Source organism: Serinus canaria, chromosome 5 (genome assembly GCF_022539315.1).
Source record: "Serinus canaria isolate serCan28SL12 chromosome 5, serCan2020, whole genome shotgun sequence".
Classification (NCBI taxonomy): domain Eukaryota; kingdom Metazoa; phylum Chordata; class Aves; order Passeriformes; family Fringillidae; genus Serinus; species Serinus canaria.
In genome coordinates, this window is record NC_066319.1 from 28,965,103 (window position 1) to 28,983,070 (window position 17,968).

The 17,968-nt window shown below is 44.1% G+C and overlaps 1 protein-coding gene across 3 annotated transcripts in view; it reads left to right on the forward strand.

The window, feature by feature from the left end:
* ACTN1 (actinin alpha 1) overlaps positions 1-17,968 on the forward strand; it is an 86,056-nt gene that overhangs the window by 30,216 nt on the left and 37,872 nt on the right. For all 3 annotated transcript variants that reach the window (XM_030239815.2, XM_030239813.2, XM_030239814.2), the window contains exons 2-3: positions 10,183-10,297; positions 15,326-15,445. In XM_030239815.2, the coding sequence (XP_030095675.1) occupies positions 10,183-10,297; positions 15,326-15,445 (235 nt within the window). The remainder of the gene's footprint in view (positions 1-10,182; positions 10,298-15,325; positions 15,446-17,968) is intronic.

Consider the following 17,968-nt stretch of genomic DNA (forward strand, 5'->3'; position numbering starts at 1 on the left):
ACTGCCAAGCACCCTGACTTACACTGCCTACTTACTTCCACCCTCATCTCAAGTCTCACATTGGAGTGCTTTGGAGCACAGAGCAGCTTTTCACCCTGTGTATGGTAGTTTCTAGCACAGTAAGATCCCTGTGCATCTTCAGGGCCCTTACTTCTTTGATAGCACATGTGAATCAGAGTCATCTTGACCCAGGAGCAATTTTCTTAATTTGGAAAATCCCATTTCAGGTGAATGACCTTAACAATTGCAGACCTTGACTCTTCTGGAGCTGGGAATGACCCTTCTAGAGCTGGGAATTATGCATTTTCACAGTTGCAAATGACTCTGAATGTTGACAGCACATTGTGTCAGGGACAGTGATGATGGCTAAGGGGATAAATGTATCCAAAAATCTTACTTCTTTTCTGTATGTTTTATCCAAGAGTTGGTGTTACTGGTGATGGGAGTGAAGCCCAAATACATAGTACATCTATGCCATGTAGCCTATCCTTTCTGACTCCTTGCTCTTTGACAGGGAGCCCTAAGGCTTCATGCCAAACACTGTTTTGGAGGCCCTTTCTTGTTTGAAATGCAGCTGTCATTTCTTTTATCCAAAACATTTGCCATCATCCCTTAGAAAACCAGATTATTTCAAGATATTTATGTTCTAAAGCTGCAGAGTCCCTTAAGTTTTGCCAATGCTTTGTGCTAGTTTTGCGACATCCATACAGGGCAGTGGGCGATACATTCAGTTGTTTCAATTAGTCAGCCTGTTTACATAGCTCTCCATTTAAAAAACCTGGATAAATGAAGCTGTAACTTCCTCTTCCTCCCTTTCCCATCATCACCAAAGTAAACAGCCAAAGAAGAGCCACAGAGAAAACACCACCTGTGAGTCCTCCCAGGAAGCTCTGGGCAGTCCCAGATGTCTCTGAACCTACACTGCAGAAAGGCTTTTAGCCAGATCAACTCCTGCACTGCTGGCTCTCTGGACTTAGAATAAACTGTCAGGCCCCACACATATTCCTTCAGGGCAAAAGCAAGACAAGTCCTCATTGGAGCAGTTGTGTTTGTGTCTGCCTGTAAATCCACCAGAGGGAAGGTGCTTCCCTGACTTGCTTCAAGTTAAAATAAGTCTTGTACCTTTGGCCCATGCTCTCAGAGCTGCATGTCCTGCTTTGTGTTACAGTGCCAGGTGTTCTCTGTCCTCCCCCCAGCCTGTTCCTGGAACCAGGTGGGTGACACCTCAACTTCATGATGAAATCAGTACTGTGTCTGAATAAACCTGGATGGTGAGCTATAAAGTGCAGGCCTGCCATCAGGAATATAAGGCTGCTTGTGCAGGATTTCACCCTGGTGTCCTGGCCTTATCCTGTGCTGAGCAGTGGGAGTTCAGCTTCCAGGAATCAAACAGTCCAGCTTTCAGTGGTTTGTTGCCACTTTTCAGTCTATAAATAGTTGCATCCTAGTGTGGTAAAGTGATTTCTTCCAGTATATCTTGAAATGCTATAAAGCACGTGGGAAATTCAGCATATAAAATGCAGAGACAAGCTCTGTTTAATTTTTGTTACAAGACAGCTTAGAGGCAAGTTGACATTTATGAGTTGATTTCATAAGAGAGAGGAGTATAATGAAGAATCTTGCTAGTTTGAACTTCATGATAAACTCTAGTAGACCTTACTTCTAGCCAGTTGATATCCTTGTATAGTTTTGGGGTTTTTTTCATTGTTTTTGCATGCTCAAAGGCTTCTTGTGTTTTCCTAGCTATTAGTGCTCTCTGGTAACTCAGGAATAAAGAGAGCTTATATTTTACTGGTCTGAAATACCAGCCAACTTACTGATTTAATGGTCAGTAGCTTTCAAATATCAGAAGCAGATTCTTTGTGAAATGGTGCAGCTTTGTAGCAGAAGTGGAGTTAAAGGCTCCAGAGGCACAAATGTAGAGGAGAACAAATATTTACCCTGTGTTGGACAGGAAGTGTGCTGGATTGAGATTTCTGCCCTCGCCACTTCAGCCTGTTGCTAGCTAATAAAAGGGCGTGTTCTGGCTCCAAAGCAGTTAACACCATGCACTGGGAAACCAGTGTGGAGCAGACTTTGGGTTTTTCTTTTTTTGTCCTGTCTTCCAGGATATGAGAATTAAAAACTGTGTGGACACTGAGAACTGTATTCCAATGAGCAAAAATGAAAACTCCTGCACTGAATTTACTTGGCGCTTCTTGCAAATGATGTGCTGCTGATTCATAGCTACTGTCCATCCAAAAGGATGAATTGGCTGTCAGAAGAGTTTATTTTCTCTATGCAGCAGCTCCTAGCTCCTCTGGACAAAGAGAGGCTTCAGTGGAAAACTGCACACTACCAATGAGATCCAAGCTGGCTTATGCTCTTACACTTAGGGATGGAGCTTTTACTGCTGTACTGTTGTTCTCATCCCGAGCGGCAGAGATGGGTTTTGAAAAGTGGCTAAAAAGTGACTGAGTTCTGTGTTTCCAAATTGCAGGGGCTGTGCCCTGGGGTTAGTAAATGCAAGTAGATTTACAATTTGCCTTTTCACCTTCAGTAAGTCTTTATGCAGCCACCAGATGGTTCTTTGAGCAGATGCTGGTACTGCACAGTACAGTGTAATGATACCTCCTGTTTTCAGGGCATAGCACTTGAGAAAGTAGTGTGGGCTATATTTTGTCTTTCAGCTTGGAACTCAGCAGCTGCAATTAAGCCAGAACAGTGCATTAGTACTGATGCTAGTTGTACTGAACTCCTTTTGTGGAGGTGGTGAAACTGTGCTGTGAGTGTCTGTAATGATTCCTTCTGAATATCCATGTAATTCCTTCAGCCCTTCTAAAAGGCCAACTCTATTGGAAAGCAAAGCTCTTCATTGTGCAGCCTTCATCTCATTACAGCATCATACCTGTAATTCTTTAGAGGTCAGAAGATAATGTAACTTCTCAACACAAACCAAGGTCTTTGAACTACCCCTGTGTCCTGGAGACTGGGCTTGGAACAGAAATACCAAAAGGGCTTATCAAATGCCTTTCTTCTTTTCAAAATTGTAATGCAGCTTCCAGTGCAAAGCAGCATGTAGTGAAGGTATTTCAGGTTGGAAGATGAGATTGGGGAGTATGGTAAATGGTGACTTTTCTCTTAATTCAGGTTCAAATAAAAGGCCCTTTGGATGGCTCCCTGTACTTGTGGTGAGGTTTGTGTAGAGGATCTGTAATTCCTAGGGCTTCCCTGAGGGAGAGGACAGCCATATTTGAGTATTTTTGGGCATTCTAGCAGACATCCAAGAGGCGTAGTATACAGAAGTAGGGCTGTATTAGGTCTGCACTTCCTCCATCACTATTAAAAACCAATAATATGTATTTGTATAAAGCTTCTGTCACATGCAGCACATGGGCATAGAAAATATTCAATGGCCCAGTTGTATCTGATGAAGAGCCTTTTAATGCCCAGCTTTCTTCACTAGGGTTGTTGGTGTAATCTGTTATGTCCAGCCATAGCCTTTCTTGTGCCAGGGTGTTGACAGGATCTAGGATTACTTTGTAATTACTGCCCAATTAAATGAGGACTTCCTTGTCAGCTTATATCACAGACTTGTGCAGAAAAAGAAGCTGCAACCAAGCCTGTCAATTGAGCCTGTGTTGAGTGTGGGGAGAGTGTTAAGCAGCCACCCACGAGACCCCAGAATTTCTTCCAAGTGCTTTAAGATGTGAAAGGAGGATTCAGAGCAGTAGCATTAGGAAGGGGAAAATCACATGAGACCCTGAGAAGTAATGCTAGTAAATGGGTTACTGCTGAATGAGGGGAAACGGGAAGTGGATTGTGGAGCTTTATTTTTCATGGCCTCCCCAGCCAAATCCTTCCAGCTAGTAAGCTGATGAAGGCCTGGTCTCTCTGTTCAAGTAGCAAGAGGGAGATGTGGTGGCCATGGGCTAGCATCCTCCTTAATTGATACAGTATGTTCAGCATCCAGGCTACCAAGGTGGAAAGGATCCCATTATGGGGCAGCTGGACTGCTTTATTAGTAATCCTTACTGAGTAATCCTTAAATAAAAGCTCTGTGTGCAGTTTTCTGCCTGCTATAATAAACTATTAAATGATATTAGATGATTGCATCAGTCTTTGTTTCAGATAATTTAAATAAAATTCCTTTCAGCATGGATTTGGGTGTAGAAGTTGTTGCAGGAATTAGCTGCTTTGTCCCAGCAGTGCTGTAAGGAATGTGTGGTGTTGCAGTAAACTGGAGCCACAGAGGGTTTGTGTCAGGCCAGGCAGGGAATGCAGCCCAGCTCATGCAGTCAGAAGCTCGGCTGCACTGCTAACTGCAAGAGTAGCAGAAATGCAGAATTTGCCGCTGAGTAAATTGATTTTGCTTTTCAGCCATGTATGAAATGCTGCTTGAACATCCTGCTTTCTTTTCTGGTCACTGGAAAGGGAGTCCTGCTGTCATTTCCCCTACAACACTAGAAGAAAGCCTGGGCTAACACCCACAGCTTTCAGCCCACTCAAGACCTCCCTTTGCAGAGCTCATGTGTAGACAGCATCAAACTGTGCTACTAGACTGAGATTTGTGTGCTAGCAGCTCCATCCCCTTCTAAACAGGAGCCAAACCTTTGTGGACAAATCTCAACAGCAGAGCTGTGTTGAAGTACTTGATTAAAATTCCTCCCCAGCATAAACACCAGGAATGAGGGTGCCTTGATGGCTGTGAACACTGCTGCTCTTTGAGCACAGTGGTGGTGGTCTGGAGAGGCAGTGCTCCCTGCTAAATCCAGACCTTTCTTCTGTCAGAAAAGAGGCAACGAGCACTGCTCTGGCTCAGAAGTTGCAGCTGCTCCAGGGCTGTTACACAAATATGGCAGTCTCTTGGCTGTGTCAGAAAGTTTACATTCACCCATGGAAAGCAGGGCTGTGTGGAAGGGTGATTTAGCAAGGGGAGAAGTAAAGAGCATCTGGAAAGGTCAGATAAAGCTGGAATGTCACTGTCACAGCCACAAAGAGATGAAACTGACCATTTATTTGTTTTTTTAGTATCTGTCATTTATGTGGCTGGGCTAACTTCAGCATTTGCACTGCTAAAATTGCTCAGCAGCCAAAGTGCCTTATGACTGCCTTCTTTCAGAGAGCTCTCTAGTTTTGCTCCAAGTGGTGTTGGTACTGTTGCTTTTGAGGCAGAAACATTCTTTAAACTTTAAAACGTTCACTTACTGTCCTGCTTCCCTAGGTTTCAGGATTTCTTCCTGAGCCACTTTGGTACCAGAAAGGTACTCAGATTGGAAATAAGTGTGGAGGGGAAAGGTTATTGGCTTTCAAGAACAAAAGCAAATGTTGGGGAAGTGCAGAGAATACCAGAGAGTGCACATGTGTATGCACAAGTGGTATGGGTAGGTTTGCAGTTGACAGGGCTGAGAGACACCTGGAAGGACCTAGCTGAAGATGGTATCTCATTAGAGTTTTGGTTGCAGGCCTAGCTATCACCTGGCTGTTGTTTTAACTGCTTGTGACTGGGAAAGGGTTAATACAGTGAAGAAGCGAGGACTTCTCATGTTGTGTCAAGGAAAAGGGTGTGCATGACTATTAAAATAGGTGTACAGGTAGCCTTGCAGAGGATACTCCAGCAGTCAGTATGCTGAAGCAGCAGAACAGTTAATCATATTTGCTTGCTTTCAATAATATTTGTTATCCTTTTTATTATCTGACAGGTTGTATTGTGGTAGAATACCAATGTGCTATTGTTCGTGCAGGACCCAGCAGCCAAATATCAAGAGTTGATCTTGCTGATTAGGCTGGGATGTAAAAAGGAAAAAAAAAAACCACCAAAAAAACCCCACAAACCCAAAAAGCCAGAAATCATAGCTAGATAGGAGCAGGGAGTACAGGGAGCAGTGATGAGAAATGCATCCATGTACATGCAAACACATGTGCTGCTTCATCAGATATCTTCCATAGTGAACAAGAGGCAGACCTGCAGGGGTATCCTGGCAGTCAGTTGTGTCCAAAAATAAAATTGCAAGTACAATATATGGAAAGATCCAAGGGCCAAGAAACACAGCTCTGTTTGCACCTCTTGTGCAGTTGCCACAGAAAATTTATGGTGTGAGGTTTCTGTGCTATTATTTAACAGTAAGTAGTTTTCCAGCTCTAAAACTTCCATAAGCCTCAAAGTTAACAGACTATTGGTTTTCTTGTCTTTGGGACAGGGAGTTAGAAGTAAGCAGGAGAATAATCTCCAGACTTCTGTGTCTGCAAACAGTAAGGAAAAAACTCTGCTGTTTCTGAGCAGCTTCCTGCCTGGCAGCGTATTTTTGCCCTCTAAACTGGGTGCAAGTCACCTCACCACAACAAATGCAGGTGTGGTGGTTTTTTGTGTTTTTTTCCCTTACCTGGCTGTTCCCAGGGCCAGGCCTGCATCAGGAAGGTGGCTGGCTGCTTTTGACAGCCCTTTCCCCTTTTGAAAACTTGTTTGCTGGTGCCAGGCAGCACAGCAGGGCTTAGCTGCCACAGAGCCAATTGCTACTGGTAGCTGTGACTCAAGGCGTGGGGAGGAGTGGCTGTGTAGCCCAGAAGAAGCTGGGGTGAGTGGGAGGTTTCACTAGGTTTCCTAGAATAACAAAAAGGATCCTGTGCAGATGCATGAAGCCAACTCAGTAAAAATGTCTCTAAACAAGACTGCCAGGATTGCAAGACTCAGTGGACAGCAAAAATTTCAGCTCTCCCTTCTCTTGCTTCACTCTACTTTTCTGATGCACTTCTCCAGGCTTCTCCTATCTGTCAGATCTCTTTCAGTTTACTGCTTTGAAGTAAGAAGGTATTTTACCCTCTGCAGTAGGTACAGTAAATACAACATAAAGGTATTTTCTGATGATTATGTTGTGATAGATTTTGCCCTGGGTTGATCTGTGGTGAATACAGTTTGTGAGTCCCACTGCAGTTATTAAACGCTTTCATAATCCTGCTTTCTTGTGAAATGGCCTAATGCATCCATGCTGGGATACTGGGCCTAATGCATCCACACTGGGATACTGGTTCTTGCTGTTCACATCTGCTGTTGTGCTGCTTATAGTATTACGCTTGATGGAATTCCTGTGGGACCTGAAGATGCTTTGAGAAAACGTCTGTGCATCTGGGAACAGTCTCATGGAAACTGTGTGTGCTCCATCTATTCACCCTTCATGGTCCGTGTTTTTGAGAAGCTGAAGTGTCCATTCTGCCACTCATGGCTAATGGCAGTGTTCTGTGGAATTGTGTCACTCAGCCTTGATGAGATGGCGATGGTTCCAGTTGAGAATTTGGTGTTGGCTCTGGGACTTTGTTTCCTACCGAGCCCTCGGTAACTCTTGCAACAATAAAAATACTCTCACTGATCTAGTTATCCTGCAAGGCTTTAAATAAAGCAAAGTTTAGAAGATTTGTGTTTGCATTTAACTTCATTTGTGTTTCTTGGAAGTGTAGAACTGGTGACTCCCCTCCACCGTCAACCTGTGCAGAGAGATGCCCTGTAGAGCTCTATTGGAATTATCAGTGATTTAAAGCAGAGATGTCTGATCTGCTTTGGGCTGATGGAGAACAAAACTGAAATGACTTCAGATAAGTCGACAAGAAATAAAAGTGCATCCTTGTGGCCTGTGAGTTAGGTCTCAGGGTTCTTCCTCAAATCAACATGAATTTTGTGATTCATGCAGGGCCAGACACTAGCTCAAGGTATTTTGCTTCGTCTGCTTTTCAGATATGAGAAGGAGGTTCGCAGGCATCCACAACCTTTCTGACAAACCTTACTCTCATACTTTGACATGTGATGATGATGATGATGTAGCATTTGAAAGCATCTCTGCTCTCATTTGCCCTTTCTGGAAGAGTGAAGTACCCTGGCTGGAAAAGGGAGCCAAATAAATTAACCTCTTTTCTTGTAATACAGCTCAAGCAATAGAATGAAGAAAATAGCACCAAAAGGATGTACTTCAGGATACAGGACCCTTTTCCAAATAAAACCACTCTTATTCCAAAAAAAACCAAAAAGCACCACCTCTTTTTCTCAGGGGATTAACAATAAAAAGCAATAAAAGGTGCTTAATTACTTTCTCTTCTTTTTTCCAAGCTTCCAAATTTGGAAGGAAACCAGGCCATTTTGAAAAAAGAGATCCCAGACCTTCACAATACATGCATCAGTCCAAAGGGCCATTGCCATAAAAGTATTTACAGCTGCGCTGTTACCCTGCTCCATTCCACAGTCCCAGTGGAGAACAAGGCCAGAGCACAGCAGTGGATGGTTTGGCAGCTGTTGAGCAATGCTTTTTCCAGGGAAAGATTCTGCCACACTATTTGTGGTCTGGTGAGCACAATAGTAGTGAAAGCCCAGCTTTGAGACTGAAGAATGAAGAATGATCCTGTTGTCATTTGGAGTAATCTTTCTTTTGAAATTCCATACATGGTATAAGTAGTAAAGCATTTCTAAATTTTTGCTGTGCTGTGATTCAGTATTAAATGAGTCCTTCCTTCTGTGGTTCCCCAGCAGCTTAAAATGGCCTGGCTGCTGTGGTCCACTCCACCCTCCTGCTTGGCCCTTGTGTGCCCAGTTCTTTTTTGTAAAGGCTTGTTAAAATTCTGCTGAACTGCCTGTATGCACTACTGAGCAGAAGACCGGTCTTAAGAAAGTAAACAATTTTCTTTGCTGGGTCAGTGAGTTGAATTGACTCTAGGACCACATCTGGGAGAGGGAGGGAAGACGTTCCTTGTGGTAGCACTGAGCTTTTGGATACACTAATTTTTGAGTAACCTCAGACTTCTATTTAGGGAGTGACAGAAGGGTTATCAGGTTGTACAAAGGAAAGGGTTTACTTGGTCTGCTATTCAAACACTGGGAAACACATTCATTAGCACTTGAACAAACTTGTCCTCCTGGTTGCTACCATTTACTCTTCAAACAGCAGTTTTGTGTCAAACAGCTTCTGCACCATCAGATGAGATTCAGCTCTTTGATTCACTTATCTAGGTCTATGCCACACAGAGGTGTCTGAGATGTTTTGTATTTTGCTTCTTGTGCTTTGATCATCAAACTCTCCTCTTTCAGACTACTTCACATGGTACTCTTTTGAGATTACTCCTGTCACATCTCTTGGAAGAGATGGTCTCTCCCCTGGCAATGCCCCACATGCCCATTGTTCAGAGCATGGGCTTACAGATTGCAACCACAAAAAACGTGTTGTCGTCTGTGGGGGTGATATTAATTTCTCTCACACGAGAGATACTTTTGTTTGGACTAGTTGAGGTCAAAAGGTGCTTTCAAAAAAGAGTTTTGTTTAGCCTGCATAATACTGGCTGTATTGTACTTTGGGCCTCAGTCTGCCCTGCACTTCAGACTCTGATTTTTATTCCAGTGGTGCTGCTTGGTATCACTAATTACAGAGTGGCTGTGATTTTATTTTTGAGATGGCTACAATGATGCTTCTGCCAGAGGCTCTCAAGTAGTGGGAGTTTGGGGCTGTGCTAGACAGTGGTGTCACTAAGTAATGGTTGTATCCTTTCTAGGACCTGCCCTTCTGCTGAGAGGGGTGATATTATACTCATTCAGAAAGTATTGACTCCTCCATGTGATGGAGGAGGAAAGGTGGGATGATCACAGGAATCTGCTTAGCAGTTAGTCAGTGAGAATGGAGGCAGCAGGACAGACACTGCTGGGATGTGATTTATGTGCCTGAGGAGCTCAGCAAGCTCTCCTTCAGTGTCTAAGGGTTGCTGGGGATGGAGCAGACCAGAGGCAGTTGAAGAATGGTTCTTCTTTTTCTCAAGCACCTTTCGAGAGACAAGATCACCTGGAATGCTGTTCTCTGTTCTCCTTCATATAAATATGTGCTATCTAATACCACTAGAAGTCTTTAGCAATCTGAGCACTTGGCATGCTTAAAAATAATTTTCAAGGTATTGTAAGCCAAATAGAAAATGAGAAGCCTCTCCAGAGCATCAGATGTGCTGGAGCTGTGAAATGACTGTCTCAGATTCCCTCTGCTACAGAAACATCTTGCAACTTCTTTGGGTATTTAGAGGTGCAAGTGCTTGTGCTCCACAAGGACATGGGATGGAGAGATGATAACTAAATGAGCGTTTGTCATGGTACTTAACTGCACTGATTTGGTTGGGAACTGTTGTTTGATTTGTGGGAAGATTACTGACTGATTTTTTTTTCCCCTTTCCTTTTCTGTGTTTTAGACATTTACAGCATGGTGTAATTCTCACCTCCGCAAGGCTGGGACGCAGATTGAGAACATCGAGGAAGATTTCAGGGATGGTCTTAAACTCATGTTACTTCTGGAAGTCATTTCAGGTGAGAGATGTTCTGTGTGGTGCTGCCCATGCAGGATACTGTTTGCAAGGGCTGTAATGCTGCAGTTTTTGCTGAAATGGAAGAACAGCTGCTTCCTGATTTGGAACAAATTTCTCCCTGACAAATATATGTCTCCAGCACTGGCCATTTTGGAATGTACTCCAAAGCTCATGGACTGTGCGGGCTGCCTGTTGCATTCCTGCTCTGGCTTTTTGGCTTTTCTCTGCCTGTCAGGAATGCACAGCCTCCTGTGAAGATCCAGGCAGTGGCTCTTACTGCTTAGCAGGGCTGATGAAGCAGCTCTGGGAAGTGTGGGAATGCTGCACTAGGAAATCATACCGGAGCCACATGGCAGTGGGAGTATGATAGAAATTACTGGAAGAAGGGAGTCAAACCAATAAATCTTCTGTGTCATTCAGTTTCAGCCATGACTCAAGTTTTTCCATTCTAGTTTCAATCTGAGCTTAATGCTCAAGCCCTCATGGGGAAGAAAAATCCCAAAGAAAAGCAAAATCCCTCTGAAATAAAAGCAGTGGCATGAACAAGTTAGGTCAGATTTGTTTTTATTCTGTATCACAATTGTCCCACTACTAGGCAGATATCTCCCAGGGATTATTTCATATAAACAGTAATCCCTTTTATGTGCTCATGAAATAAACACCTTAGTAAAGTGTTGTAGGAGGGATTGAAGGAGGGCCAGACTGTATTTATTGAACTGGGATTGTTCACCCCAGCTCACAGGCTTAGTTTTGGTGGCTTTTGAGACAGTTACAGCAATCCAGTGACATGAGTTCCTGACCTTAGTGTATTTTCCAATTAAATGGCCATGATAGTAGCACTCAGACTGCCTTTCCTATGCCCCTTTTCTTTCCTTACATCCCCTTTTTCCATTTTATGTAAAGACTCTGTCAGTTTATTGTCAGTGTTTTTCAAGTTATGAATATAGAATGAAATCTCAGGTAGTTTGCCCATGCTGGTGGTTTGGAGGAATCTGAGGTTGAAACACTATCAAAACTTTGCAGTGTGCACATTGTTTCTGCAGTGCACCTAAGAAATGAGGTAGCAGAGTCCTGTTAGTGTATTTTCTGTATTTATGTTCCCTCAAAGAGGCAGGTCTGCAGCCTGGACACTGGGGCAGATGGTCTTTGATAGCTTAGCTTCTAATAGCTGGGTTGGAAGATGGGGGAGAGAAGGATGTGCAGGAGAAGACCGATGAGGCTTGGTGCTGAAACAGGGGTCTTGTATCTCAGGCTGCTTCATTTCCTTACATCACCTCCCACTCTTCCACTGCTTTGTCCCTTTGGTAGCCCACTGGCAAGGCCTGTCAGATCCACCTCTGTTTGAGAAGAAGCCAGTGGCTTTCAATTGCAGTGGCATGGGCGTGGCACATCCCTGTCCCACTGCAGAGTGGCTCTGTGCCTGCAGCCTGATGGGCACAGGTGTGGGGGACAGTTGGGGACTGCATCCCGCCAGAGGCCATGGTTCTTCACACACTTATGACTGAGCATCCTTTCCCTAGAGGCAGCAGAAGCTATCATGCAGCTCTCCTAAGTACAGTGGCAAAAAAAGAGAAATGTAGCACACGTTTTCCTCATTTCACTTCCATCATTGCAGTTCCCTTATCAATTGTGAGCCCCACTGCTCATGCAGAGTCTCCTTCCAGCTGCCAGCTCATCTAGCAACCCCTTCAGTCCACAGCTGGGGCAGTAGCAGCCCATATGGGGAGCAGTGGATGAGGGTCAGGAGTCTCCTGATGTTTGGCAAGGGCTCACCTGTATGTTTTTGCCATGGCCCCTCATCATCTGCCAAAATGGTAAGTCTCTGAGTGGCTGTTAGCCCTCCTGTTCCAGCTTCTGGCCTTTCCTTTCAGCTCTTGGCTCACACTTTCCTCTTCACATATTTTGGGGGACTGCAGAGCTGCTGATGGGAATTTGGCATGGGCAGGGTTACTCTGTGTCGGGCTGATCTCCTCTAACCCAGAGTAGGAGGCTGTAAGAGCTTTCAGCCATGACAGTGCTGGGTCAGCTTGGCTGAGAGCCATGTGGAGCTGAGTGCCTCCTCCACCTGGCTGGGATCTGTGGGAGTGAGGGAGCACTGTCCCTCTCCCTCTGCCCCTGCTGCAAGGTGGCTGCTGCTGCTGCACTCTGCCATGGCAGGAGGGATGGAGCCTGCATCAGGGAAGCTTCCAGAGACCCTGCAGTGGAAGAGGGACTGCCGCTGGGACTGTGGGGAACCGGTTTCAGGGAGGGAGAACCTCACAGGTGTCCTTGGGAACACATTGGTGCCAGGCATCTGGTGCAAGTAGGAAGCAGTTTTCCCATCCAGTGCAGTTTCCCAAAGTATGGGAAGCAATGATGGTCTGCAAGAGGAGAGTGCTTCAGTTTTACTCAGTGTGATACCTTCTGGTGGTGAGCTGTGCTGCTGACAGGTCCCCTTTCAGCACTACAAGAGCCCCTTGTTCCCTGTCACTGTACAGCAGGGGAAGTTCCATGGACTGTCCTGGGACTTGCTCATTGCAGGTCCCCTCTGGTTGGCCTCTGTGGTTGGAAGCAACAGCTGCAGCCCCCCTTAGAAACTGCCCCAATGGATACATTTTCATTTTTCAACATATATGTTTCCTTCCCCGACAAAGCCATTTTCAAAATAATACAAGACTGAAAAAGGCTGAACTTACATTTAGTACTTTAAGGTGTTGTTTTCTCCCTTCAAACAGACAGAGTCACTAATTGAAATTTTTCCTGAACAAATTTGCAGGGAACAACTTCTATGCCAACACATCATTGCCTTGCTTGGTTTTTACAGCACAGCCTTGGGCCACTACATAAGAATCAGAGAATGGAAGCAAGTAGTGGCCATTTTTCTTTTGTCAGCTAGAAGTACTGAGAAATAAAGCCAGTGTTGCCAATAGCTCAAAGTAGAACATATTTCTAGCAGGCTTCCTCCTAACAGTCCACATCATTAATAATGTATGGCATGGAACCAGATTATGCTTTTTTCTGGAAATAGAAGTCCCTAATGAAGTCCATGTCTGAAGGAAATAGTCATTGAGTTTTGAAAGCAAAAAAAAGTTCACAGAGAAAGGATTAGAATCTGGGAGAGGTTTGCAATCACCGTCAATGACTTGAGGATCTCATGGCTGTCAGGGGGAGTGATCCTGCTCTCCACTGCACTGGCATTGCACAAATGGCCATGAGGTGAATTGGATCAGCTTGCTATTCCAGCTGAAACCTAATCACTTGCCTTTATTTTTCTTTTTGCAAGGCTAGTTTACAGTCACATTGAACTGAAGGAAGTGGCTGGGTTTTAGCTGGCTCAGCCCATTTGTTGACATTTGGCTGTGTAAGACTGCTTAAGTCTATTGTAAAATTACACATAAAAATGTCATTGTGAAACTGTTGCAAATAACTATCACAAAAAATGCTTCAGCTTTTCTTCAGAATGACTAGTAGTATCTAAGTGGAAAAATAAAGCAGTGTACTGTGACATGTACTTGAGGTTCCATTAAGGCAAAAAGAGTTGGATTTTTCTTTTAATCCTAGGAAGGAGGCAGTACCATAGAATACATCTTTTTACTTAAATTGTCAGACATCAGTGTTTTCTCTTAAAAATGCATCTAGTTTTTTCCTTTAGTGTGAGAGGTAATGACACCAGTTTACAGTAACCACTGAAACACTTTTAAAGGATTGTAATTCCAGACATTTTTCCTTTAAAGGGCATTGTTATGGAGATACTATTCTCAGTTTTAGCCTTTCCTCACACCTGTGTTAGGAAACAAGCCAAGTACTTTTCTTTCTGACGCTTAAACCTCAAATAAAGTGTTTGAGTCAGCTTACATTGACTTAAAAATTCAGTTCAAAATATAGCAGGAGACTTTTGGAACTGAATAGGTCGAGTGACTTGCCTAGACTTGCCCATTTGATCTCCTTTTAATTATACCTTTTTTAAAGTACAAAACCAGCTTGGGTTTTCTTTAGATTGTTCTTGTATTCTGGAGCTTGTGGTCTGGAAGTGGATGTTCTCTTCACTTCTAATGTTGTCATATACAGGTGGTTCCTGAAATCCCATCTAATTATATTTCTGTTAGAGGTTTCTTTGGAAAGTCCACCTGTCCAAGCTTTAATTTGCTTACTCTGAGTGTTTGGATTATTGTTGGTAAAAGCAGACTGTAGTTACAAGCAGCCTATTAAGGACAGGACTGCACTTAATGTACCTCTTTCAAATAAATAAGGTTGAAAGTGCTTTTCCAAATCTACCAGCTTTGTTGCAGTCAGGAGCTGGGTGTTATCCTAAGACTGATTTCTGTCAGAGATTAATTAACCTGTTCTAGACTGCTTCCTTCTTTGTGTCTCAGTATAAACATTTAAAATGCACTTGTGTAAACAAACTGGTATAGAGTTAGAAATACATCAGACTTAAAGGAAAGGAGTTGATGTGACAGTCCTTACAGTTTTAAAGCTACTTTGCCGAAGAAGTTATTTTACTGCCTGCTACAGGCAGCTTTGGCCAGTCAATGGAGAGACTAGAGAGGCAGGAGGTCTGAAGCTTGGCTAGGGGAAAGGAAAGGCAAAGTACAAGATCACCCTCATACCTGACTGTAGGTGGTTCCAAGGAGAGATTTGCTGCGCAAGTTGGGTGTTGCAAATGCTGGAGGAGAGCTCCTCACCTGTCTTTGCTGGGGAGGAGGTTGTGCTCTTTCAAGGCCTCCTTATCTGTGGCTGGAGGAGGTTGATTCTGCTGCCTAGCTCAGTGGAGTTTGAACAGATTTTTTCACTTCTGATGCAAACCTACCCTCAAAAGGACAGGTTCTCTGTTACTAACTTACCTGTGGTGCATTAAAAAGGTACTTTTCTGTCTGATTCTTCCTGGGCATGCTTAAACATTGAGTGTGGCTGTCCTGAAAGGATGCAGGAAGGTCTCTCTGCCAGCCTGAGCACTGGGAGCCACACCACAGGAAACATGCACCAGGGAAGAGCAGGTTCAGAATTGTTCTCTAATACTATCTATTTCTTTTGCCTCTTTTCTTCTTAGGAGAACGTCTGGCGAAGCCTGAAAGAGGCAAGATGCGTGTGCACAAAATATCCAATGTGAACAAGGCCTTGGATTTCATTGCCAGCAAAGGAGTCAAGCTAGTATCCATTGGAGCAGAAGGTAAAGGAACCATCTGATTTTTCTGAGCCCAAGCTGTGCTTAGCCCTTGCCTTTCTTTCATAGCAGCATGTCATTTCCCTTTGTACCTCCCTAGCCCTACTGTGTTCTTGTAGAATAAACAATGGAGTTAAAAAAGGGATATAGTAAGCATTTACTCTGGATTTAAATCCTGTCTTCACACTAGGCTGCCAAACCAGATTTCCATTTGGGATTATTGGTCAGGGCATCCTGCTTTTCTCTTGGCTCTTATGAGTTAGGAAAACTTTGAGCAATGGCAGAAAAAAATTTGAGATATTTCTTTCTCAAATGAAGAAAACTCTGAATTGAAGCATAGCAGCTATTTGTAGTCAGCTTGTTTCAGAGCTGCTGGAGGAGGATCTATTGCTGGAGGACATTGCATGGGTCAAAGCCAAGTGCATTCTCCAACACAGGACAAGGACTCCAGAGGTTACAGTGTTCATGGCTTCCAAGCTTCTGGTTGTGCACCCTACATAGCTGGATGCTCTGTCTGAAAGCTTTGTTTCACTGTGTAGAGACCAGTGTGGGCAGCATCTGGGTTGCCCTCAGGAATCATGCAGATCATGCAGAAAGCAGGCAACTGTGTAGGATTTTTGTCTTTTTAGCAGAGGTGCTGGGGGTTTTACATATATGTCACCCAAGTCCCAGAAGGGCTTACAGGTTTTCTGGATGTGTTTGTAAGTCCTTCCTATGGATTCAGGTTGCCATTGTTGCTGTGGAGACACTCTGCTTCTGAGATATTTCTAGGTTTGTCTCTACAATGACCATGGAAAATGAGGGAGGTTTGTTATCTCCACCTTGCAGATGGAAGTACTTGGTTTCTCTAGGGAAACTCATGACACAGCCAGGAAATGAGCCCATGATACAGTTCTGGATGTGTATTCCTTCTTTGGGAGAGTCCTGGGGCTACTGGGCTGAGCTCTGCCTGAGCTCAGCTCATGAGGTCAGTACAGTCTTGGCATGCTGTCCCCAGTTCTGAATTTTCAAGTATTCTCTTGGGGCATTTCCAAGACCTGTACCCATCCTATGGTTCATTTGTTCCATGTCAGATCAGGCAGATTACCTCAGCCACTGCAGGTGCTTATATATTTGCCTTACCAAAACTTTACCTCAGCATACTGCTTTGACTTCATGGAGACTTTGGAATAGTTTAGAACTACTGTCAGGAGCATTGCAGATGCCTCTTCACTGTGTTTGGTATTGAAGAGCAGAATGCAAGAGATCAGTGGCTGAATTATAATGATACTTTGCATGCAAAACTTCCCTTCAAATTTCTCAGCTTTTTCAGCAGTAGCAACCTGAGGCTATTGTTGGCTGTGAGTATTGTTTATGGAACACAAATACACATCTAAGGTCATTTTATGCCCTTACAAAAGACTGATGCATCCAGTGTCTGATACAATAGTCCGTATCTGTTATATAGGACCCTTTTCAGACTAGAAAACTGGAGGGTGGATCTGGACCTAGAGATAGTCTACCTTAAAATAGCTCCTTAAAATTTTCCAGAGTATAGGTAACCCTATCTTTCTTTCTTCCTAAATTTCCCTTTTTTTTCCCTTCTGATTCCATTCTCCCTGGCACTAGTTTCTTTTCATCTTCTTCTGAGGGATTTATTTTTTCTATCTCCTGAGTCCTGTTCCTGAGTCAGCTGTGACTGCATCTCACAGCACTTAGAAGTCATTTGCTTGTCAAGTGATCCGTGACCAAAGATCACCAGGGCCCAGTTATTCAGGATGGGCTCACAGCAGTTACCCTGTTCAGAAGCAGGCTGTGAAGTGCCATTTTGTGATAGAAGTATGATCCATATCAATCTGAATAGTGATCTTGAACTCCCCTGCCAAATGTTTCCTGGCTTTCCTTTGTCCTGGTGCCTGTGCAGCTACGTGGACAATACACATGGCTTTCTTTAAACTACCAAAGGTGGCAAGGCACTGCAGTTTAGCCTAAGGTTAGCATTGATTTTTATACAGATGCTTGGGCCTGTGCTGTGATGCCACACTCAGGCCACGTGAGTGTGGTCACAGCATGGACTTGCCCGCCCCAGTGCCTGCCCCTGCACACTGACCGGGCCTGGGCCACTGTGCTTGTCACCAAGGAACATAACCTGCTGCAGGGACGACTGCCCAGCCTGTCAGGTGCTTGGTGGGCAGTAAACTGCACATCAGTATAAAAATGGAATTTACTTGGGACAGCACAGGAGTTTATTCTGTCCATGAAAGGGATTATGAACCTTTCTGAAGCATGAATTTTAGGGACTTGCTTTGAGACTTTCAAAAGACATCTTGCAGCAGCAAGGTAGAAGGTCACAACCAATGAGCTGGTAATAATTCTGCACCAAGACAGCTGTAGATGTTGTGGTCAGGTTGGACTGATGTAGAAGGTTTTCTAGGGAGCTTTTCTCCCTAGAAGAAGAAAACCACCATGCAGCAGCAGTGTGTGGTACTGGTTGAGGGAGCACACTCCTTACCTCAGGGGCTTGTTCCAGCTCTGGTGTCTGCTGGGCAG